This window comes from Erinaceus europaeus, chromosome 3 (genome assembly GCF_950295315.1).
Source record: "Erinaceus europaeus chromosome 3, mEriEur2.1, whole genome shotgun sequence".
Taxonomy (NCBI): domain Eukaryota; kingdom Metazoa; phylum Chordata; class Mammalia; order Eulipotyphla; family Erinaceidae; genus Erinaceus; species Erinaceus europaeus.
In genome coordinates, this window is record NC_080164.1 from 125,572,025 (window position 1) to 125,597,123 (window position 25,099).

The following is a 25,099-nucleotide window of genomic DNA, read 5'->3' on the forward strand; positions in this document are numbered from 1 at the left end:
GAAGGAAGGGAGGAAGGGAGGAAGGGAGGAAGGGAGGAAGGGAGGAAGGAAGGAAGGGAGGAAGGAAGGAAGGAAGGAAGGAAAAGAATTGAGAGAAAAAAAATAGCTGTAAGTCTGGACACACAAGATGGAATCTGAGAGCCTCAAAAGAAAGGAAGAAGGTTCTGAAAACTAAGTGCTAAGTATTCTCCAGTGGTCTGTCCCCCAAAAGAGCTGGCAAGGACCCTCCAGTGACATAGCTCTTGAGACCTGTAGGCTGATTCATACACAGATGCTGATGGTCATGGCAGCTTGGTGAGGTCCAGCTCGAGTCCAAACTGCTTGCTTACCAGCACACTGACAGGCTAGAATGTGATGACAAGAGCATCTGAAAATGATCTGGCTGCCACAGTTTGTGACCTGGGAAGCCTTGGGCTGTTCTCCCAGGCAGCTGTTGTGTGTGGGGTGTGGCTGTGTGGATATTTGTCTAGATGTGGGTGTTACTAAGATCATGGTTTCAAAAAGTCTGATAAAATTAATAGGTGGTGGAAGAACAAAGGCAAATGATGGTTTCTAGTAATTCACATTTAGATTTTAAAAACTACTTTCTAGTTTTAATTACAAATTCTTAATAGTCTTGTTTTACATTTTTTCTAATCAAAACAATAAACTTGTGTATTAAGATGTCATCTATGCCCTTTGGGAATTGTTTCAATGTAACTGAAAAAGAAGCTTTTCTAATACAAAGTACTTGCTGGTAAAGTAGTTAGGTAGTCTTCTTTTGATGAGGAAGTTGAGATGTTTTAGGTTTTAAACCTTTCCTGTTTTTTTTATTTTTTTCCCCCTTCTTTTGCTTTTTCTTTTGGTTGACCTGTGAGGGCAAAGAAGAAAAGAGTATGAAATCCCTTTCTTGTACCATTTTCCCTTACTTATATTATATTTGGACTTTCCTTCAAAGCTGATTGAAGTGACAGCTTCATTCTCAAAGTTGCTCCTCTTCATTCTCTATTTTGTTTACTTTGAGGAGAAAGCAACAACATTGTAACTGGTCTTCTGCTTGTTGTCTTTTTGGTCTGTTCCTACCCTAGTTTCAACCTTGTTGCTCCAACCACAACCAACATTACTTTTTATATGAGGGAACTGAGAAGGTGACCAGCCCCAAATTGCACAGCAAATGCAACTGAAGTACAAGACTGCTAGATTCCAGAAGCAAAGTTCCCAGCAACCTAACCCTGCTCGAACTTAAGTTGCTAACATGTGTATGGAGTTTTTTCTACTGTTCCCTAGTCTACTTTTCTACTTCACCCCCTCACTTATTCTGCATGAACTCCAATCACATTAATAAAAACTCCTGAACACAGCAAGTTCTTGAAACTTGTTTCCCCATGCTATTCTCACTCTCATTCTGAATTAATCTTTTAAGATCCAAATCAATTGTCACTCCATAATAAGTTTCCTTAACATTTTTTCCTGATCCTCCCCCAAAGTTAGATTATTACATCTACCTTTATGTTTTTCACATTGCACTATAATTATTAGCATACTTAGTATGGAAGGGACTTTATCTTACTAACTTTTACCCTCAGTATGTACTCATTTTATTAAGAAAGACAAATTTTCTGTCATCACTGAACTTCTACTTTAGTGTGGGAGATAAGACAAGTGATACTGGGTATGCAAGATAGCTCATCTGGATAGAGCACCTGCTTTATCATGTGCACAACCTAGGTTTAAGTCTGGTCCCTACTACACTGGAGGAAGCTTCTATGATGTGGCACCTTTCCTTTCCACTGACTCTATCTGAAAAAAAAAAAAAAATCAACCCAGGGTAGTGAAGCCCTGGCAACAACAAAAAAGTAAGGAAGGAAGAGGATCCAGGCAGTGGTGCACCTGTTTAAGTCCACACATTACAATGCACAAGGATGCAGGTTCAAGCCCCTGGACCCCCCACTCGCAGGGGAGGTTCGTGAGTAGTGAAGCAGGGCTGCAGATGCTTCTCTGCCTCTCTCTTTCCCTATATCCCCCCCCTTCTCAATTTATCTCATCTCTATCCAATAATAAATAAAAATATAGGGGGCCCGGTGGTAGCACAGCGTGTTGGCGCAAAGCGCAAGAACGGCATAAGGATACTGGTTCTAGCCCCCGGCTCTCCACCTGCAGGGGAATCACCTCACAGGCAGTGAAGCAGGTCTGCAGGTGTCTATCTTTCTCCCCCCTCTCTGTCTTCCCTTCTCCATTTCTCTCTGTCCTATCCAACAACAGCGACAATAATAGTAACACCAATGCCAATAAACAAGGGCAACAAAAGGGGGAAAATGGCCTCCAGGAGCAGTGGATTCGTAGAGCAGGCACTGAGCCCCAGCACTAACCCTGGAGAGAAAAAAAAAACAATAAAATAAATAAATAAATAAGGAAGAAAGAGGAAAAAGGATGGATGGACTCTACAGGCAGAGATAGAATTATTATTATTATTGTTGTTGTTATTATTATTAGCCTCCAGGGTTATTGCTGGGGCTTGGTGCCTGCACCACGAATCCTCTGCTCCTGGAGGCTATTTTTTCCATTTTTGTCGCCCTTGTTGTTTTATTGTTACTGTTATTGTTGTTATAGCTGTTGTAGGATAGGACAGAGAGAAATCGAGAGAAGAGGGGAAGACAGGGGAAGAGAAAGACAGACACCTGCAGAGCTACTTCACCATCTATGAAGTGACTCCCCTGTAGGTAGGAAGCCTGGTGCTTGAACAGGGATCCTTACACCGGTCCTTGTGCTTTGCATCATGTGCGCTTAACCCCCTGCGCTACCTCCTGGTTCCCGAAAAATTATTTTTTAGGGTATCCTATCATTCTAGGAATAAAAATAGGAGCATGATAATATGGGAAAAATTATTTTATTTTTTTCACCAGGGTTATCATTGGGGCTCAGTGCTTGCATTGTGAATCCACAGCTCCTAGTGACCATTCCTCCTCTCCACTTGTGCAGGTCTTTGTGCAATTAATTGGGTGAGCCACTGCTGGGCCCTGAAAGATGTATTCTTTTTTAAAAATTTTTTATTTAATTTCCCTTTTGTTGCCCTTGTTGTTTTTTTCATTGTTGTAGTTATTATTGTTGTTGATGTCATTGTTGTTCGATAGGACAGAGAGAAATGGAGAGAGGAGGGGAAGACAGAGAGGGGGAGAGAAAGACAGACACCTGCAGACCTGCTTCACCGCCTGTGAAGCGACTCCCCTGCAGGTGGGGAGCCGGGGGCTCGAACTGGGAGCCTTATGCTGGTCCTTGCGCTTGGCGCCACATGCCCTTAAACCCGCTGCGCTACCGCCCGACTCCCTTGAAAGATGTATTCTTAAACTAACTACATAACTTCTTTGTTTTTCATACTTTATAGAAGAAAAAATGTTTCTATTTTCACCAACCTTTTTTTCCCACTCTTTAATCAACTTCTTCACTTTTTCTGAGTCTGGGTTTAGACATGTTTCTTTTCCATTCTTCAACACAGCACTGCCAAGAAAGAGCAACAGGACATTTTTTTTTTCACTTTTATTTATTTATTTTTTTAGCTTCCAGGGTTATTGCTGGGGGCTTGGTGCCTGCACTACAAATCCACTGCTCCTGGAGGCCATTTTTTCCCCAATTTTTTTTTTGCCCTTGTTGTTATTATTGTCATTGCTACTGTTGTTGTTGGATAGGACAGAGAGAAATTGAGAGAGGAGGGTAAGACAGAGAGGGGTAGAGAAAGATAGACACCTGCAGACTCCCCTGTAGGTGGGGAGCCCAAGGGCTCGAATCCAGATACTTATGGCAGTTCTTACACTTTGCACCAAGTGCGCTTAACCTGCACTACCACCCGGCTTCCTACTTTTTTTTTTTTTTTTAACCAGAGCACTGCTCAGCTCTGGCTTTTGACAGTTATGGGGACTGAACCTGGGACTTCAGAGCCTTGGGCTTGAAAGTCTTTTACATAACCATTATGCTATCTCCCTAGCCCTTTTTCCACTTTTATATAATTACACAATTCAGCTCTCTAGATATGACAGAATTGCAACATCACTAGAAACTTTGGAGGCTTCTAGTCTTTTTCCTATCTTCATTTTCTGAGTGGATGAAGGAATTTAGACACATTTCTAAAACAGCATGTAATCCTAAATTTGAAAAGTCCACTAAGCATATGCAACAAGAAAAATATATCTAAATATATATATATATACATAAATATATATATATATATATATATATATATATATATTTTAAAACACAGCTCTGCTTAACTCTGATTTATGGTGGTGGAAGGGATTGAATTTGGGACTTTGGGTCCTTAGACATGAGAGTCTCTTTTTTAATCATCATGTAATCTACTCATGCCCTAAATTAAAAAAATATATATATATATCTCTTTTTAAAAAATATTTATTTATTCCCTTCTGTTGCCCTTGTTGTTTTGTTGTAGTTATTATTGTTGTCATCATTGTTGGATAGGACAGAGAGAAATGAAGAAAGGAGGGGAAGACAGAGAGGGGGAGAGAAAGATAGACACCTGCAGACCTGCTTCACTGCCTGTGAAGTGACCCCCTTGCAGAGCCAGGGACTGGAACCAGGATCCTTATGCCTGTCCTTGCGCTTTGTACCACATGTGCTTAACCTGCTACGCTACCACCTGACTCCCAAAATTGCTTTTTTAATGCCAGAAATATTGTATTTAAGTGAAGAAGCATAATACAGAAATTGTTAATTTGTTTTAATGCATATACAAAGACAACCAGCATGAGTTTTGTTAAATTTCTAATGAAACTACTTAAAACATACTAGTATAGTTCCTTTACTTTTTATTTTCTTTAAGTTTAACTAATTAATTAATTTATTTATTTTCCCTTTTGTTGCCCTTGTTTTTTTATTGTTGTTGTAGTTGCTATTAATGTCGTTGTTGCTAGATAAGACAGAGAGAAATGGAGAGAGGGGGTAAAACAGAGAGGAGGAGAGAAAGATAGACACCTGCAGACCTGCTTCACCACCTGTGAAGCAGCCCCCCTGCAGGTGAGGAGCCGGGGGCTCGAACTGGGATCCTTCCGCCGGTCCTTGCGCTTTGAGCCATGTGAGCGCTACCACCTGACTCCCTTCTTTTTATTTTCTTGTCAGTCCTTGGGACTTTACTCCTCTAAGCTGAATTTTTTTTCCCCCAGAAAGTAAGACAGAAACAGAGAAAAAGACACCACAGCACTGAAGCTTCCTCCAGTGTGCTAGGAGCTGGACTTAAACCTGGGCTGTGCTCATGATAAGGTAAACACACTATCCAAGTAAGCTATTTTGCTGGCCCAATAAAATATTTTCTTAAAACAAGATTACCAGACTGGTTGCATTTCTAAATTCACAGCATACTGCCCAGGGGTAATTTAAAGGTAAAAAAAATTCTCCTGTGTAATATGAGATTAAGAACAGCCATTCTAAATCTAACCATTCTAAGCCATTAATTTAGGTATGAAAAGCAAAGTATCCATTGGTGTATTGCACCAAAGTAAAAGACTCTGGGGTGTGTGTGTGTGGGAGAACACAGGTCCTTCAGAGGACCTAGTGGGGGTTGTATTGTTATATGGAAAGCTGAGAAATGTTATACATGTACAAACTATTGTATTTACTGTCAGATGTAAAACATTAATTCCCCAATAAAGAAATTTTTTTTAAAAAGCAAAGTATGATTCTAGTTCCTAGAAAGGTATTGTTAATAGAAAAGAATTACAGATGAAATGTCTCCACAATTATAGTTTTACTCCAACAGTAAAGAAGGAAATGTACATTTAGACACTAACAGTATAGATTAGGGTATATTTCCAGGATAGAGTATAATTTGACTATTAAAATGACTATTAAAAATCTACTGACATGAGGAAATGCTCATGACAGGATGTCTATGAAAAAGAAGATTATAACACGTTATATAGGGGGTGGAGGAGTAGACAGTATAATGGTTTTGCAGAGAGAATCTCATGCCTGAGGCTCCAAAGTCCCAGGTTCAATCCCTACACCACCATAAGCCAGAGCTGAGCAGTACTTTGTAAAAAAAAAAAAAAAAAAAGACAGCATATAGTATATGATTTCATGTTTGTATTATTCACACACATATATATGTTTTTTTTCTATACATTAATACATAAAACAAATGAGGAAGCTTTAAATGACTATATTCCAAAGGAGTAACAATGTTTTGACCCTGATTATAAATAATTTAAAATTTTCCTTTTGGTTATTTTCATTAAACATTCTCTACAGTGACTATGTATTGCTTTAGCAATATATCATCCTTGATTCCTAAGTGCTTTTTAAAAAGCCCTTTTTTTTTTTCTTTTTCAAAGGAAAGAATTAGATTAGCGGAGGTTCTAACCATTCAGATTCTTACTTATTTATAATATTTATATTGTCTTTGGGGCTTCAAAACTTTGGGGCTTCAGATTTTTTATATAGGAAGAATAAGTGAGAAACGCAGAGAGAGGGAGAAACACCACAGCACCAAAGCTCTCCCAGTGTAGCAGTATTCCTATGTGGTGTACCAGGGACTCAAACCTGGGTCATGGCCCCTCCCAGATGAGCCATATCACTAGTTGACTGAGTTTTAAATATCAGTATGAGGACAGGGTGAAGAGAACTCACTCCATAGAGAACATGTTACCAGACTTAAGAGCCCAGATTTTTAGTCCCACCTCAGTTATCACATGTGAACAGGTACCTGCAAGGGGGAACTTTCACCAGCTGTGGAACAGTGCTGTGATATCTCCTCTCTCAGTCTCCTCTCCCTCTCTTTCTCACCCTCTTAACAACAACAACAAGCCACCAGAAGCTGTGCAGGGACTGAGTCTCTGTGATAACTTTGGTGGCAATAAATAAGCAAGTAAATAAATGTCTGTTTGGGCAAGTACTCATGAGCTTCTTCTTCTAGCGTTTGCCACTCATGAGCTAATAGTAATTTAATGATCCTTCTAGTACAACATATTCATGTTCAATGTTTTCTTACTTACATGACTTCTCTTTTCGCACAAAAATTAGTTGGGGGAAATTGTTTAAGGTCCTTTAAGGATCTGGGGTTGACAGTATTTTTGCTGGTGTCAATGCAGGAACAGCGTCTATTTCGCATCATTATGATTCCTAAGGGAAAGAGAATGGGTAGAACACATTTATTTAATGGAATGTCTAAATTTAGGTGATCTATCAAAATGACAAATTTAACTTACTCATGGTTATTATTTTTTGTTTTTGTTTTTGAACAAAAAGTTTTACTGACAACAGCCAGTTACTACCACTGGTCTCATCTTCTTGTTTTTGCTTTGCTTTTCAAAAGTGCTTTAAACTTTTGTAAACTCTAACATATCCAGGGGCCAAGTGTTGGTGCACCCAGTTGACTACACACATTACCATGTGCAAAAATTTAAGTTCAAGTGCAATCCTCACCAGCAAGGAGGAAGTTTCATGAGTGGTGAAATAGCGCTGCAGGTGTCTTTCTCTTTCTCTCAACCTTTCTATTTCCCCCTGCTCTCTCAAGTTCTTTCTGTCCTGTCAAATGAAAAGATAGGAAAAGGGAGGGAGAAAGAGAGAGAGAGAGAGAGACACAGAGAGAGAACAGAGAGACAGAGAGAGACAGAGAAAGAGAAATGGCCTTTGATTGATGTTTTGTAGGAACTGAGTGCCAATGATAACCCCAGTGGTAATTTAAAAAAATACATTAAGGGGGTCAGGCAGTAGCACAGCGGGTTAAGCGCACATGGAGCAAAGCGCAAGAACCTGCTTAAGAATCCCGGTTTGAACACCCCGCTCCCCCCCTGCAGGGGGGTCGCTTCACAAGCATTGAAGCAGGTCTGCAGGTATCTGTCTTTCTCTTCCCCTCTCTGTCTTCCCTTCCTCTCTCAATTTCTCTCTGTCCTACCCAACAACAAGAACAGCAATGGCACCAATAATGACCACAACAACAATTTAAAAAAAACAACAAGGGCAACAAAATGGGAAAAAAAATAAAAGCCTCCAGGAACAGTGGGGCACTGAGCCCCAGTGATAACCCTGGAGGCAAAAAAAAATACATTAAGTATCCATTCATTAAATTATTTATTCATTCAATACTCATTTTCTCAGTGCTTACTTACTCTATATTGTGTGATAAGTTATAAAAGTATAACTCTGAAATCTACATTTTACAGGTGAAGAAATCTGGAGTTTAGCATTCGCTAATTTTTGCCCAAGGAAACAAAAGTAGACAGTAAAAAGTAGAGACAACCTCTTTGATTTCTGGATCTTTACTTGGTTAACCACAAAAATGTCAAGAAACAATAGCAGAAAGACAGTTATAATAACTTTGGAGACAAAATCTTTTATCTCATTTTTTTTTTTTATCCGATTCAACAGTTATTGAATACTTACAATGTGGCAGGAATTCGCACATCTAGTTGGGTAAGACTTGCATTTGACTTGGCAAGACTAAGAATAGAACTTCAGATAATTGATGATGTCACCAAGAAACATTTATGAGTGGTTTATGTCACTTTTTGGCTACACAAATCAATCACCACTACTGAGCAAATTAAGAATTTATTTTCAAGTGTTTAACACCTCTGATATAATTACTAGGCTGATATAACTTAGTACCCCTTACCTTGAGCTCCAATCAGAGTCAGGAAGATGATACTCAAAAGGAGACAAGTATCTCTTTTCTTCATAATGATAGAATGGAATTCTATTGAATCAATCCTGAAATCTTCAGATTTCAAGTCTGAGGAATTCTATAGAGAATATGACTTTGGGAATCATATTTATTTGGGAAATTCATTTCCTTCCTAAACTTTGATTGGATGGTACTGGTAGTTGATCTAGTTAAACTAGCTACACAATTACTTGTGCTGGGGGAAGTCCTATTCTTAGATCCAAGGGGATTTCTTCAGCTTTATTTCTATTTCACATAAATGGATGGTTTACGGTAATGGATGAGAAACTAGCAATACTGACAGCCTTCAGCACACTCACAACTGCTTACCTGGGTGAACTGCAGGATATATAATGAATATAATGATACCATACAACAAAAGTTGGATGTATGTTTTTTAGATGGAAAGCATTAGATCAGATATGTCATACACTTTCCAAATATCCTTACTACTGTATAATGTAATAAACCATAAATTTTCTTCTATTAAATTGCTTATACAACAATCTGAAATAATCAAATAAATTAAAAGACCTCTGACTCTCAGGAATGAGAATATTTTGCATAACTATTATGGTATCTCAAATGATCAAAGACTTGAATAGATACTTCTCAAAAGGAGATAGTTACATGGCCAACAAGCACACAAAAATGTGCTAACACCATTAGTCATTATGGAAACCCAAATATAAACCACAAGGAGATGTCAAATCCCACCTATCAGTAAGCCATAATGAAAAGACACTAGTAAGTGTTAGTGAACAACAACAACAAGATGGGGGAGAGGTTAGAAATTTTGTGAGCTGCTGGAAATATAAAATGGTGTAGTCATGGGAGTCGGGCCGTAGCGCAGTGGGTTAAGACTGCATGGCACAAAGTGCAAGGACCGGCTTAAGGACCCCGGTTCAAGCTTCGGGCTCCCCACCTGCAGGGGGGTCCCTTCACAAGTGGTGAAGCAGGTCTGCAAGTGTCTATCTTTCTCTCCCCCTCTCTGTCTTCCCTCTTCTCTCCATTTCTCTCTGTCCTATCCAACAACAATGATGTCAATAACAACAACAATAATAACTACAACAATAAAGCAACAAGGGCAACAAAAGGAGATACGTACTTTTTAAAAAAAATGGTGTAGTCATTATGAAAAACAGTATGGAGGTTCCTGAAAAAAATGTGACTGCTTTATGATCCATTATCCTAGTATGGGATGGTGGGAAAACAGCGAAATAAGATAGTTCTTTTCCAGGGTTATCACACTACGAATCCACTGTTCCTGGAGGCTATTTTTTCTCTTTGTTGCCCTTGTTGTTTATTGTTGTTGTTACTGCTGTCGTCGTTTTTGGATAGGACAGAGAGGAATCGAGAGAGGAGGGGAAGACAGAGACCAGGAGAGAAAAATAGACACCTGCAGACCTGCTTCACCGCTTGTGAAGTGACCCCCCTTCAGGTGGGGAGCCCGGGGCTTGAACCGGTATTCTTGAGCTGGTTCTTGTGCTTTGTGCCATGTGGGCTTAACCCGCTGTACTACTGCCTGTCCCCCAATAGGTTCCACTTTATACCTGCCCAGGAAGTAGTATTCACTACATTCCATCAAACACAACTTATTCACATGACAGTACTTAGCTGCAAGGAAGGTAAAAAATGTGATCTTCATCCTGGCTAATCTGATAAAAACTGAGGTTGAATAGTATTTCTTGGGGGCTGGGTGGTAGTGCACTGGGTTAGGCGCACATAGTATAAACCGCAAGGATTGGAACAAGGATCCCAGTTCGAGGCTCCCCACCTGCGGGGGGGGGGGGGTGTCACTTCACAAGAGGTGGAGCAGGTCTGCAGGTATCTATCTTTCTCTCTCCCTCTCTATTTTCCCCTCCCATCTCAATTTATCTCTGTCAAACCAAAAAAAAAAGAAAAGATGGCCGAAGGAGCAATGGACTCGTATAGTGCAGCCACTGAGTCACTGAGTCCCAGCGATAACCCTGGAGGCAAAAAAGAAAAAAAAAAAGATTTCTTAATCTTTATATTTCATTAATCCCTATCCTTCAATAACTTTTGTTTGTTTTGCCTCCAAGGTTATTGGTGGGGCTCGGTGCCTGCACTACAAACCCACTGTTCCTGACGACCATCTATTTTTTTCTTTCTTCTTTTTTAATGTATGTACTTCTTTTCACTCATTTATTTATTTTCCCTTTTGTTGCCCTTGTTGGTTTTTTATTGTTGCTGTAGTTATTGCTGTTGTTATTGATGTTGTCGTTGTTAGGGCAGAGAGAAATGGAGAGAGGAGGGGAAGACAGAGAGGGGGAGAGAAAGACACCTGCAGACCTGCTTCACCGCCTGTGAAGGGACTTCCTTGCAGGTGGGGAGCCAGGGGCTTGAACCGGGATTCTTGAGCTGGTCCTTGTGCTTTGTGCCATGTGCACTTAACCCGCTGTGCTAATGCCTGACCCTGATGGCCATATTTTTTCCACTGTTATTGTTGCTGCTGCTGCTGTTGTTGGCATAGGACAGAGAAATTGAGAGAGGAGGGGAAGACAGTGAGGGGAGAGAAAGACACCTGCAGACCTGCTTCACGCTTTTGAAGCAACCCTCCCACTCCCAGCAGGTGGGAAGCCAGGGACTCTAACCAGGATCTTTGGCCAGTCCTTGCGCTTTGTACTGTGTGTGCTACTGCCTGGCCCCCATCCCCAATAAGTTAAACTTAAATTAACTTAACCTAAATTAAATTTATTTCTAAAAAGAAAAAATAATAAGAAATGACATTTTGTTGAGTGAGGATGAACTTTGGTGGGCAAGTCATTATTGTAATAGGTCCCCAAGAGCCTACTATTGCAACTGAGGAAATATGCAGCTGATAGAACACTAGACATGCATGTCTGAGACTTCTGGTTCAATCCCAAACACTGTATTTACCAGAGAGGTATTTTGGCTTCTCTCTCTCTCTTATGAAACTCTATTTTTCATGAACTAAACAAATTTTTAAAAAACCTACTTATTATCCTTTAGAGAGCAACAGCTTTCCTTCCCGTTCGAGAAATACATGCTGTAGAAGGGAGGGAGTATAGATATTCACATTTTCTGCCACTGATTCTTTTCTAGATGAATTATTAATGCTTAACTATGATATTATAGATTTCTTTTTGAAGAAAACTTGTAATCTCTGACACAGTCTATTCATTTGGTTATACTTGAATCTTGGTAATGATTATGGTCATGTATAGGGCAGTTCAAGTCTGAGCTTTGCCATTTAATGACTATCTGCAAAGTACTTAAATTCATGTTCCTCTACTGGGGAAAAAAAAAAAAGAAAGAGGAAAAAAAACTATCACTGAACTGATAGGCTGTTAAAAATCAATGGCAGCGTTGCCTTGTCAATTGTAAAGCATTACAGAGCTAGTAACTAGTCTTTCCAAAATAGAAAGGAGTGATGGACACCTCTTAGGATAAAGACTGGATATAGACTAAGGGCCCCCAAATGGTCTGTCTGCTCTTGCCCATCTTTTCTTCCCCCTTTTCCTTCTCTCAGTCTCTCTCTCTGCTACTAAGGCTGTTGCTGGGGCTCTCTGCCTACATGATGACTCCATCCTTTTTTCATTATTAAATTTATTTATTTTTATTTATTCCCTTTTGTTGCCCTTGTTTTATTGTTGTAGTTATTACTGTTGTTATTGATGTTGTCATTGTTGGATAGGACAGAGAGAAATGGAGAGAGAAGGGGAAGGCAGAGAGGGAGAGAGAAAAACACTTGCAGACCTGCCTCACCGCTTGTGAAGTGACCTCCTCCTCCTGGAGGTGGAGAGCCGGGGGCTCGAACTGGGATCCTCACTCCGGTCCTTGCGCTCTGCGCCACTGTGCTTAACCCGCTGCACTACTGTCCGACTCCTGACTCCGTCATACTAAGTAACCATATATGTATTTCTTTTTCTTTGATAGAGGTGACATACACGGATGAGAGGAAGACAATTGCAAGTATTGCTCCACAACTCATGATGCATTCTCCTATAGGTGGAGACCAGGGACTTGAATTCCAGTGCACGGTAATATGCACTCTACCGAGTGTGCCCCCCCCACCACCCGGCCCCCATCCTCTTCTTACATAAAACTGCTCCATGTCCCTTCCTTCCCTCAGCTTACACTCTATTGTGTAGTAATCTACCCACCTTAGATATCCAGACAAGCATTTCTCCTGGGGAGACGTTGCTGACTCCCAGAGTGCTGGGTCCTGCACTGTGTGCTTTCACAACAAGGTTCTTACCTGTTCTCATTCTATCAACAGCCACTGCAAGGTGGCCTTCACTTGTCATCCTATAGTTCACCTCTCCTTCCATTCCTGGAACCAGTAGGGATTGTGCAAGGCTACCTCTGAGTGCAGCGCTAAGCACAGTGCCTGGCATACAGCAGATGCTCAGCAGAGACGCAAAGAGGAGCCAGAGGAGGAGGGCTCTGGGCTCTGTGCGCTGTGGTGTGGTGAAGGCCGCCTGGCTCCGCAGGGGCAGACGCTTGCCTTCCCCGGGGGCTGAGGCCAGCAGCGCGCATGCCCAGTCAGCGCTTTCTAGAACCTTCTGAGGGGTGGCTGCAGCAGCGGGTTGAACGGCTCGCTTAGGCGCCTGGTGACCCTGTGGCCTGCACTGATCCCACCGGAGGAGCAAATTGAGGGGAAAGGTAGTTTGTTGTGCCCCTGGGGATCTCTCCTCCCTGCGCTGGGACAGTCCAACAACCCGGGAAGAGGAGGCCTAAGCAGCGCGCGGCCTGGGGGGTGGGGCGAACGACGACGCCGCAGCCATAAATGGCGGTTGTGCGGCCTCCTCATGCGGGTCGAGGCCTGAGGGAAGCAGGCCAAGGGGGGCCTGGGTGCTGGGCCTGGGGCCCCTCCGCAAGGCTGGGGAGGTTCTGGACAGCAGGCCATAGCGACTGGGACAAAAGTCTTTCTGGACGGCAACAACAACAACAACAACAATTTTGAAAAGGAAGGGGGGAAAATGGGATGGGGGTCTATTAGGAATCAGCCGAGGCTGAACCTCCGTTTTTAGGAGCCCAGAGCTGCCTTGTTTCTTCCCTCTGGTCGCCAGCTCAGAGCAGACCCGCCGGGTGCGGCCACTGAGGGCCGCCATGGCTGCTGTGTGGACAGGGACGGTTGAGGCCTCCTGTGGAGGCCGAGGAAACCCCCCCGCCGAGGCGGCCTGGGGCGGTTGCCACTCCAACTGGGCTCTTAGGAGAAACAGAAACCTGGGGAGAGGATATTGCACAGATTATTTTTCTCAGTCCAGGCCAGGGGCCAAGGATTAAACTGTGTTGAAATCAACAGAGAATTCCCAGTTTCCCTTTGGATACAAGGTTTCACCTCGTTTGCCTTGAAAAATTCCAACTGGAGGAAAAAAAAAAAAAAAAAGAAAAAAGAAAAATCTCAGTTTCCTGTTCCCATGTTGATGTAACTCTCAAGAAGTGGGAGTCGCGTTTCCTTTCACAGGGACGCCTCCACTTCCCCCTTCCAGCTTTTCAGCTGTGGAGTCTGTGTGGTCTGTGTAATTCTGTTCACAGCACCACCGACTCAGTCACAGTGAAAATGAAAGCCTTCCTTTTACTAAGGAGAGGGGGAAGTTTCTCTCAGAGTGAAACCCAGTGGCCTCTGACTTTCTTACAGTTGTGGGCTTCCCCACCTCTCAGCAGCTATTGTTTGGACTTTCGGATACTTACTTGAAACGTCGTCGTTATTTCTTGAAAGTCTTAGAAGCCCCTATTTTAGCACTCTTGATTTGATTTTGCTATCTTATCTCTCACTTTCCCCTCCGCAGGAATTCTTTCCTTCCTTTTACTTGTTCTAAAAAATATTTACATATTGATGAGAGAGGAAAAGAGAGGGAACCAGAACATCACTCTGGCATATGCAATGTCAACATTCCAACTTGTGACCTCACACTTGAGCGTCTCTTTATTCACTGTGCCACCTCATGGACTGCTCCTTATTTTTAAAAAGTATTATGGCTGGGTATCTACTGTCTGCCACCTGTTGCCAGCTGCCGAAACTGTAGTTTAATATAGTAAGCTATCTTCAAGCACAAGTCATAGGTGTGTTTGTGTGTGTACATACATATGTATGGAATTATGCCCTATCTGTTTGCCAGGAAACAAAGAGAAATAAGTTCTTGGGGCCAGGCTGTGGCACACCTGGTTGAGCACAAACATTACAGCGCACAAGGACCCAGGTTCAAGCCCTGGTCCCCACCTACAGGGGGAAGCTTCACAAGTGGTGGAGCAGTGCTGCAGTTGTCTCTCTGTCTCTTTCGTTCTTGATATCTCCCTCTGTTCTCAGTTTCTGTCTCTAATAACAAATAAAATTTAAAAGAAGAAGTAAGGTCTTATAATAGCTGGTTTGTATTTCTCAGCTAATGTTTTTTTTCTTCTACTTTGCCATCAAGGTTATTGCTGCTACTCAGTTCTTACACTTAGAATCTACCACTCCTGTCAGCATTATTTCCTTTACTTCCCCCCCCCCATTCTTCTCTATTTTTATTAGATAGGATATTAGATAGAAAGTGAGAGAGGAGGGGGAGATTGAGAGAGGGAGAGAAAGGCACACACCTACAGACTTAATTATACCACTTGTGAAGCATTCTTTCTGCAGGTGGGGAGTGGGGGCTTGAACCTGGGTCCTTGAGTTTGGTCATGTGTGCACTTAACTGAGTGTCCCCACCCTACTCCTTTCTCATCTAATATTTATGGACTAGATTAAATCTGTAATTAAATTTTATGAGAGGAAATATCAGGATATTATTTCAAGGACTATGGCTATGGCTGAATGCCGGCAGCAACACATTTTTACTCTGACTTGAAAAGTCAGTTTATGTAGTCTGATGACATGTAACTATAGCTATTTTTTTTCTTTTTTTTTGTTACATGTAACTATAGCTATTAAGTTGTTACCTAACTTGAATAAAAATTATTATGAAAAGGGGGAAATATTTTTATGTTGAAAATACCCATGTTGGGTGTGGCAGGCAGTGGTGCACCCGATTGAGCATACACACTACCATGCACAAGGACCCAGATTCAAGCCCCTTGTCTCCACTTGTGGGGGAAGCTTCACAAACAGTGAAGCAATTACAGGCATTTGTCTTTCTCCTCTCTCTGTCTTCCCCTCTTCATTTTTCTCTGTTCTATCAAGGAAAAAGAAAAGAGGGTGAGGAGAAGGAAAAATAGCCACAGGGAGCAGTAGATTCATTGGGCAGGCACTGAGCCACACTCAGCAATAACCTTGGTGGCAAAAAAGAAAAAGAGAGGAGGCAGTTAAAATATGTTTACTTAAAGAAGTCTCATAAAAATTGATTGATTGCCTGTGTAACTTCACATGAAAAAAAGTCATGTACTTGAAATCTTTCATTTACTATTTTATCATTCATTAGACTTTAAGGACACAGATGTAAATAGTAATCTCTGTCCTTTCAGAGCATATATTTTAACTAGGGAAGGCAGCATATAAATTAACAATACAAAGGAAGTAAAATGATAAAGGACTGTACATACTTCTGGTGATACCGAAGGTCACATCTGTGGCCCTTGAGCTCAAACACAGCTGCTCAAAAAATGTTTGGAAGGGAGAGTTGGTTGAAATATGTTAGTAGAGGAAGAGTAGGTAGGGGAATTCTGAGCAAGAGTCATGAGAAGCTATGCTAAATTTTAGAAACTGCAATAAAGGGTGGGAAATGAGGCTAGAAATGTAGTAGGAGCCAGAGAATGAAAGTCCTTGTAAGCACACACTTAGAAAAAATTGAAAATGTTTGTTTGTTTGCTTTTTTTTTTACCAGAGCACTGCTCAGCTCTGGTTTGTGGTGGTGCTGGGGATTGAAGAGTGAAGAATTTTACCAAGGAAGTGATACATAGGAAGAGATTTACAAGCATTTACATACATATACTCCTATGTCTAAAACTGACCCTGTTACTGTATGTATGCCTGTATATAATTTTTTTTTATGTGACACTGGGAAATGAATCCTGAGCCTCATGCATTGTGGAGGTAGTATGGTAAAGAATACCCTAGCCCGGGGCCAGTTGGTGGCACACCTGGTTGACTGCACACATTATAGTGGGAAAGGACACAGGTTCGAGCCTCTGGTCCCCACCTGAAAGGGGGAAAGCCTTATAAGTGAGGAAGCAGGGCTGCAGGTCTCTCTGCCTCTCCCCCTCTCTGTCTTCCCCGCCCATCTCAATTTCTCTCTGTCTCTATCCAGTAATAAGTAAATAAATAAAAGAAAAGAATACCTTAGCCCTATTCATTATTTTTTAAATATTTTATTTATTAATGAGAAAGATAGGAGGAGAGAGAGAAAGAACCAGACATCACTCTGGTACATGTGCTGCCAGGGATCGAACTTAGGACCTCATGCTTGATAGTCCAATGCTTTATCCACTGTGCCACCTCCCGGATCACTCTTCATTATTTTTTTGAGGGAAGAGAGACACCACAAAAATCACTCCAGCAGGATCTCATGCACAGCAAAGTGTATATTCTACCCAAGATTTATCTACCAGTTTCCTAAACAATGACTTAAATAACCACTTAATTTCACCACTTAGTGGTATCTTCACCACTTAATGGTGTCCAAGTGACAGACTAAATGACATTATTTGAAAATACTGTTCTGCCTTACAGATGCAAGAGGATCTGCAAACCATGAAATAGAGGAAATAGTAGATGTAATGAAAGTTAGCTTTTGGGAAGTAAATGCCCCTTTGGTACTGCACTGCAGTATCACCAAAATCAAAGTTGATTTAAAATAAAGCATAACTCCACTGAAATAAAAGAAATGCTCATGTTCATAGAAAATAAAAGTTAATATGTAGCTTTCTCAATTTTTTTTATTGTATCTTTTAAGAGCCAGTTGTGGTGCTGGGCTTTTGCATGTGTGATTTCACTGCTCCTGGACTGACTTTTAAGTTCTTTCTACTTTAGCTAAAGAGAGAGACAGAGAAAGAGTGATTGAGAGAAAGGGACAGATATTTCAGCACCACAGCATTCTCTGTGGCCATGGCGTTCTCATGGCATGCTGGAGCATGAACACGGGCAGGTAAATGGCAAGGTAAATGCCCTGTCAGGCGAACTTTGGCCCAAGTTTGGTTTTCAAGGTACAAAATTTACCTTGCATTTTCAGACTATGCTTGTCACTCACTCCAAGATTTAGATGTACTTTTCTCGGTAGGTGAATTCTTGTTCTTGTTCATTGTAAGGCATCTTCCAAACTCCTTCTGAGGTGCTTTTTTGCCCTTCTATTGAGATCCAGACAGAGGGAGAGGAACAAGGAAAGACACCATAGCATTAGAGTTACCCCCAGTGCTCTAGTACTTCTGTGTAGAACCAGGATTTGAAGCTGGGTTGCATATATGACAGGGTACATGTTCTACCTGGTGAGCTAGACCCCTAGATTTCTTTTTTGATCAACATTACTTACAAATATCACTCACCTGAGTTTCTTATCTTCTGTTGTGGCAAAACTTATTATACACACACACACACACACACACACGGCTTTATTTCTTCAACTATATTGTAATAATTTTGAGGTTAGCTTTCATACCTTCATTGTTTTTGCCCCATTGAAACTTGAATGCTCTAGTTATACAGTAAGCATCTACTATGTTATAATCAAATTGATTATTTGTGTTAATCAAACTGAAATTATCTAGAAACTTTTTTTCTTTTTATTTCATAATTTGAAGGAATACTCCCCCCCCCCCCTTATCCAGAGCACTGCTCAACTCTGGATTATGGTGGTGTATGTATGGGATTATGGAGCCTCAGGCATGAGTCTCTTTGCATAACCATTACGCTATCAAATCCTGCCCAAAGGAAGTCTTTATTACAGCAGAGCAAGTTTGTGTCTCAGGAATTTAGAGGTAGAAAAAAAAAAGTGTGTTATTATGATTACTAAAAATAATTGAGTTAGTCTTGGAAATTCTAGCATACCTTGGAAATAGAAATCATTAATAACTTATTTAGGACTGATAAGATAGCTCACCTGGTATGCAACTGCTTTACCATGCATGTGACCCATATTTGAGAACCCAGCTCCTACATTTGGGGGAAGCTTTGGTCTTGTGTCTCTCCTCCCTGTCTCTGTTTATCTGAAAAAGTCTACCCAGAGCAGTGAAACACTAGTGACAACAACCAAACCAAAGAAAGAAAATAAGAAAATTCTCCTTTAGAGATCAGATATTTGAGATCAGTCCAAGTTTCTTAAACAAATTCCCAAACAGGAGCCAAGCAGTGGCATGCCCTATTTGAGTGCACACACAAGGACTCAGGTTTGAACCCCCACTCCTCATCTGCAGGGGGGAAGCTTCATGAGTGGAAAAGGAGGTCTACAGATCTCTCTCTCTTTTTACCAGAGTACTGGGACTGTGGAGCCTCAGGCATAAGAGTCTCTTTGCATAACCATTATGCTATCTATCCTTGCCTTCTTTCTCCCTCTCTACCTCCCCTTCCTCTCTCAATTTATCTCTGTCCTATCAAATAAAAATAGGAAGAAAAGAACAAAAATTAAAAAGGAAACCGTGCTTCCAGGACCAGTGAATTTGTCTTGTGAGCACCAAACCCCAGTGGGAATTCTCTGGTGGGAATTTAAAAAAAACGTGCCCAAACCAAGAACTTCCAAGTATTTTTGTTTAAGATTATCAGACATAGGAGCTGGGTGGTGATGTACCTGGTTGAGCGCACGTGTTACAGTGCACAAGGACCCAGGTTCAAGCTCCCAGTCCCTACCTTCAGGGGGAATGCTTTGCAAGTGGTGAAGCAGTGCTGCAGGTATCTCTGTGTCTCTCCCTTTCTATTACCCCCTTCCCTCTCGATTTCTGGCTGTTTCTATCCAATAAATAAAATAACGATAATAAAAAACATTTTAAAAAAAGATTATCAGACATAATGTATTGGTGTCCCTGTGGCCTGAAGTGAATTATCTGTGTTCAGGCTGGTAATTAGCACAGATATGTGAATTTTAACCATTGGGAAGTTAGAGAACTTTGTGAGAATCTGGTAAATGTTATGGGTATGCGTACATTTGTACATTTTCCTTGTAATTTTGGGGAAGTCGGCTGTAGAAAAAAAAACATCAGAAGATTAAAAAAATAAAAACTACCCTGGGGTTGGGAAAACACACACTTTACAGTGTATGAGAACCTGTGGCATCCCACAGGAATATGAGAAGCATCAGGGGAACTGTGGGTGAATAAGTGGTGCTTTAGTTTCTCTCCCTCTCCTCTGCCTCCCTCTCTCCTCAAAATATATTGAGTAGAAATTGGGTTGGGACTGTGACTGTTACATGCACAGGCACTGGCTTCATTTCCCCTGCACTGCTTGAACAAAAAGGTACCAACTTCTGCTGTGGGAATAATGACAGTGCAAAGATTCTTTAATCTTCCTCAAATCATACTGATGTTGAACTCTTTTCTCTTTCTCATTTCTTTTCTCCTTTTTCTCATTTTCAAGTTCACTGAAAGAGTTTCTCTCTTTGAGCTTAGGAAATAAAATGGCTGTGTTGTTCAGGCTCTAATTAGATTAGAATGTTCTGGGGGAAATGTTGCACAGTATGTGAACATGCTTGTCATTCATAAGTGAAATTAAGACAGGATTTTTTTTGTTATAGTAGTGTCTCTTGGGATGAAACACTGAGAAGTATGGATTTCCCCCTTCTCTTGAAAACTGTTGCTGCCATTAAAACATAAAATTTAGCTTGAAACAGTTTTGCATTTGAAAGTCATGCAAGCCCCTGTTTAAAATTTTTAATTTTCCTACCACTAAGGGGCTCCCAGAATCTAGTAAGATTTTGTCAGTAATTGGACACCGTAATGGGAGAAGGTCATCATTCTTTCTGCACTTACATAGTATCCAACAGAACTAATGGGCTCCATTTTAATTCCAAGTTTATTTTCTTCTAGGATTAAGAATTTAGGTCTTTGAAAGTTATCCTTTCCTCAGACTGAACACCAATTTCTTCATTTCTTCTTTTTGAGATAGTATTGATTTATAAGACTGCATGTGTTTTAAGGGTAGAATTTTGACTGCAGATAGCAACACCAATTTCCAGAAGATCTGGATTGTGATAAATGTATCTCATCTATTCATTTAGTAATGCTCAAGTGTTTGCTGAGCATTACTGCGTACTGTACTCAGTTCTTATGTAGGTATGAAGGCCACAGTGATAAATAAGAAAGGGATGGTCTTTATTCTTATAAAAATTTGTGGACATAGAAAATAAAAAGATAAATAAAAGTAATGTATTTACATATTGCAATAAAAGTTTTAAAATTAGAGGAGGGCAGAAAGATTGAGAATGATAAAAATTGTTGCTATTTTCATTAAACTGCTGAAGAAATCTTTGAAGGTGATATTGAGTAGATATTGAATAAAGTGAAGGAGTGAGCTATGGAAATGATGAGAATATTCTTGATGAGGGGCTAGGTGGCAAAGCAGCGGGTTAAGCACACATGGCACAAAGCCCAGGAACTGGTGGTGTGAGGATCCCGGTTCGAGTCCCCGGCTCCCCACCTTCAGGGGGGTTGCTTCACAAGTGGTGAAGCAGGTCTGCAGGTGTCTTTCTCGCCCCTTCTCTGTCTTCCCCTCCTCTCTCAATTTCTCTGTGTCCTGTCCAACAACAACAGTAATGACAACAATAACAGTAAAAATAAGGGCAACAAAAATGGAAAAAATGGCCTCGAGGAGCAGTGGATTCGTATTGCAGGCACCGAGTCCCAGAGATAACCCTGGAGGCAAAAAAAAAAAACAACCAAAAAAATTCTTGTTGACCTTGAGAAGCAGTAGAGGAAAAGTGTGAGTGGAATATAAAGACAAGGGGAGAATGTTAAGAATGAGTTTCAGGGAGAATGACCTGAAATATATCCAGTAATAATAATTGGTGTGTATGTGTGTATGTGTGTGTGTTAGAGAAAGAGAGAGCCTCACATATGCTGTATTCTACTGCTGAAGGCTGACTTTTCAGATAGAGATAGAGACATAGAGAGAGGTATAAATACCATAGCAGCAAAGTGTCTCTCATGTCTTGGCACACTCATGTGGTGTGCCAGAGACTGGAAGCAGGGCAGCATATATGGCAAGACAAGTGCTCTACTATGTATATATCTTGCCAGTGCTCATAATTTAATGATTTTTTAACATAAGCTACTAAACACTAGATATGGAAGAATCATTTAACTAAGTATGGTTTGACAAAATTAAAATAATTTCCTCCTTTGGCATTCTCCTTTTATTGGAGGTCAGTGTTCTTAGATTAGGTTGCAACATTTAATGTTTGGGGCTTTGTATTTTCCTAGGGGAAAAATAGCTTTACTTTCTCATCTGAGATTTATAATATGACTGAACTACAGTAGGTGTGTCCAGTTGTTCACTAAATTCACCAAATTTTATATAGATTGAACATGTTTTTATCATGTATATCTTTACTTTTTATGTATCTTTACTTTTAAATGTAGTTTTAAATTTGCCTGTTTAATAAAAATAAAGTTTTATCTTATGAGAGTGTGGGTGGGGTCAGATATTACAGCACTGTTACATTCTGGAAGATACAGTACCAGGGATGAAACTCAGGGCCACATACATGCAAACTCTGCACTCCATTTACTGAGCCATCTCCTCAGCTGAAATTTGTTTTTTAAAACTTTATAGTAAATAGAATTAATGATGCTTAGACGTTTTTGTGATATATCCTTTTTTGAGACACATCCTTGTTGAAGTGTATGGTTGTGCTTCATTTATTTCCATGGCTAAATAATAGATATTTCATTGAATTAACATGCCCTAGTTTACTTACTCATTCTATTTATGTTTTTTTTTATTGTGCCATAACATTTTCTCATCTATATCCTATGAGATAATTTATTTACAGCATATACATAAAAATTGGCATTATCTTATAAAATTTAACATACACATATTTTATGTCCTAGGAACTCTAACTCCTTTGTAGCTGTTTTCTTTTTCATCAGCAGGAGAAGATATTCTTCACTGCTCTACTTGGTATGATCCAAAACAAACAATTTTGCCATCCCATGGTATATTTTAATTATTTGAATGTACATTTCCATGATTACTAATAAGGTTGTACATAATTTCATTTGTCAAACATTTGTGCTTTTATCTTTGGAATTTCTACTTATGTTTTACAATTTTTGACAAGTTGTCCTTTTTTATTTTTGACTTAAGAGAGTACTTCACTCTTTTTAAAAATACTTTATATCTTCTTTATTATTTATTTTATTTTTTATTGGGGAATTAATGTTTTATATTGAACAGTAAGTACAATAGTTTGTACATGCATAACATCCCCCAGTTTCCCATATAACAATCCAACCCCCACTAGGTCCTCTGAATCCTTCTTGGACCTGTATTCTCCCCACCCACGCACCCCAGAGTCTTTTACTTTGGTCTGATACGCCAATTCCATTTCAGGTTCTACTTGTGTTTTCTTTTCTGATCTTGTTTTTCAACTTCGGCCTGAGAGTGAGATCATCCCATATTCATCCTTCTGTTTCTGACTTATTTCACTCAACATGATTTTTTCAAGGTCCATCTAAGATCAGCTGAAAATGGTCACCTTTTTTACAGCTGAGTAGTATTCCATTGTATATATATACCACACTTGCTCAGCCACTCATCTGTTGTTGGACACCTGGGTTGCTTCCAGGTTTTGGCTATTACAAATTGTGCTGCCAAGAATATATGTGTACACATATCTTTTTGGATGGATATGTTGGGTTCCTTAGGATATATCCCCAGGAGAGGAATTGCAGGATCATAGGGTAGGTCCATTTCTAGCCTTCTGAGAGTTCTCCAGACTGTTCTCCACAGAGGATGGACCAATTGACATTCCCACCAGCAGTGTAGGAGGGTTCCTTTGACCCCACAACCTCTCCAGCATTTGCTGCTGTTACCTTTTCTGATGTATGACTTCTCACAGGAGTGAAGTGGTATCTTGTTGTTGTCTTTATTTGCATTTCTCTGAAAATCAGTGACTTGGAGCATTTTTTCATGTGTTTCTCGGCCTTTTGGATCTCTTCTGTGGTGAATATTCTGTCCAAGTCCTCCCCCCATTTTTGTATGGGGTTATTTGTTGTCTTGTTGAGTTTGGAAAGCTCTTTATATATGTTGGTTATGTCTGATGTATGGCATGTAAAGATCTTCTCCCATTCTGTGAGGGGTCTCTTGGTTTGGGTAGTGGTTTTTTTGCTGTGCAGAAGCTTTTTAATTTGATGTAGTCCCATAGGTTTATACTTGTCTTAGTCTTCTTTGTAGTTGGATTCGTTTCATTGAAGATGTCTTTAAAATTTATGCGGAAAAGAGTTCTGCCAACATTTTCTTCTAAGTATCTGATAGTTTGTGGTCTAACATCCAAGTCCTTGATCCACTTGGAATTTACTTTTGTATTTGGTGAAATACAGTGGCTCAGTTTCATTCTTCTGCATGTTTCAATCCATTGTTTCCAACACCATTTGTTGAAGAGACTCTGCGTTCCCCATTTAATAGTCTGAGCCCCTTTGTCAAAGATTAGATGTCCATAGGTGTGGGGAAAGGATACTTTATATCTTCTAACTACTAATAGCTTTCCAATTAAATGCACTGTAAATATCTTCTTTTTAATATTTTACCTGTTTATCATTGGATAGAGACAGAGAGAAATTGAGAGGGGAAGGAGAGGTAGAAAGGGAAAGAGACAGAAAAATACCTGCAGTCCTGCTTCACCACTTGTGAAGCTTTCTCCCTGCAGGTGGAGACCAGGGGCTTGAACCTGGGTCCTTGTGCACTATATTATGAGTGCTAATCAGGTGTGCCACTGCCTTGTCCTACATTGTAAATATCTCCAAATTGACTAATTAGGTGTGGAAAGTGAGAGAGGAGGAGTATAGAATTACTCCCTGATTTCTGGTTTGAGGAACTGAATGGATGATGTTATTAAACTAGAAGACATAATAGAAGTTAAATAAAATTAAAGGGGAGGAGAAATTAACTAAAATACTTTGGATTTTGAAGTTTCTATGGGATGTGCATGTGAAGATGTCTCATAGAATGTTAAAAAATATTTATGGCTATATGATGTATTGCACCGAAGCCAAAGACTCTGGGGAAAGGAGAGAGAATGGGTGTAGGGACTTTGGAGTCCTGGTGTATGATGGTGAAAAAGACCTAGAGGAGGGGGGCCAGGGGTGGCACACCTGATTAAGTGCACACATTACAGTGCATAAGGACCTAGGTTCAAGCTGTTGGTCCCTACCTGCAGGAGGAAAGCTTCACAAGTGATGAAGCAGAGCCTCAGATGTCTCTTTATCTCTTTCCCTCTCTATCTTCCTCTCCCCTCTCAATTTCTCTCTTGTCTCTATCTAATAATAAATAAAATAAAAAGATTAGAAACAAATCTAAAAATAATAGATGTAGAGGGTTGCGAGATAGCATAATGGTTATGCAAA

At 40.3% G+C, this 25,099-nt stretch overlaps 2 protein-coding genes across 5 annotated transcripts in view; one reads left to right on the plus strand and one right to left on the minus strand.

Annotated features, from left to right (window-relative positions):
* Positions 1–546: 546 nt before the first annotated feature.
* Positions 547–14,481, minus strand: CXCL9 (C-X-C motif chemokine ligand 9). 2 transcript variants are annotated; one of them, XM_060187890.1, is made up of 5 exons: positions 14,330–14,481; positions 8,600–8,726; positions 6,978–7,104; positions 3,390–3,474; positions 547–850 (listed from the first exon to the last, which is right to left on the minus strand). In XM_060187890.1, the coding sequence occupies exons 2-5, from the start codon at positions 8,661–8,663 to the stop codon at positions 746–748; spliced, it is 381 nt and encodes a 126-aa protein (XP_060043873.1). In that variant the 5' UTR covers positions 8,664–8,726; positions 14,330–14,481; the 3' UTR covers positions 547–745. The 2 variants fall into 2 exon arrangements, with proteins under 2 accessions (XP_060043873.1, XP_060043874.1); XM_060187891.1 differs by lacking the exon at positions 8,600–8,726.
* The window catches only part of ART3 (ADP-ribosyltransferase 3 (inactive)), an 84,615-nt gene continuing 72,660 nt past the window's right edge, over positions 13,145–25,099 (plus strand). For all 3 annotated transcript variants that reach the window (XM_060187889.1, XM_007519852.3, XM_060187888.1), the window contains exon 1: positions 13,145–13,297. The gene's annotated coding sequence lies outside the window, so the exon portion shown is untranslated. The remainder of the gene's footprint in view (positions 13,298–25,099) is intronic.

Excerpts from the sequence above, each read along its gene's own strand:
- CXCL9 (XM_060187890.1), bottom strand. The coding sequence starts at position 8,663 with ATGAAGAAAAGAGATACTTGTCTCCTTTTGAGTATCATCTTCCTGACT. Across the intron at positions 7,105-8,599 it reads GACTCTGATTGGAGCTCAAG|GAATCATAATGATGCGAAAT; the intron begins GTAAGGGGTACT and ends TCTTTCCCTTAG. Across the intron at positions 3,475-6,977 it reads TGTGCGAAAAGAGAAGTCAT|TGCTGTGTTGAAGAATGGAA; the intron begins GTAAGTAAGAAA and ends CTTTCTTGGCAG.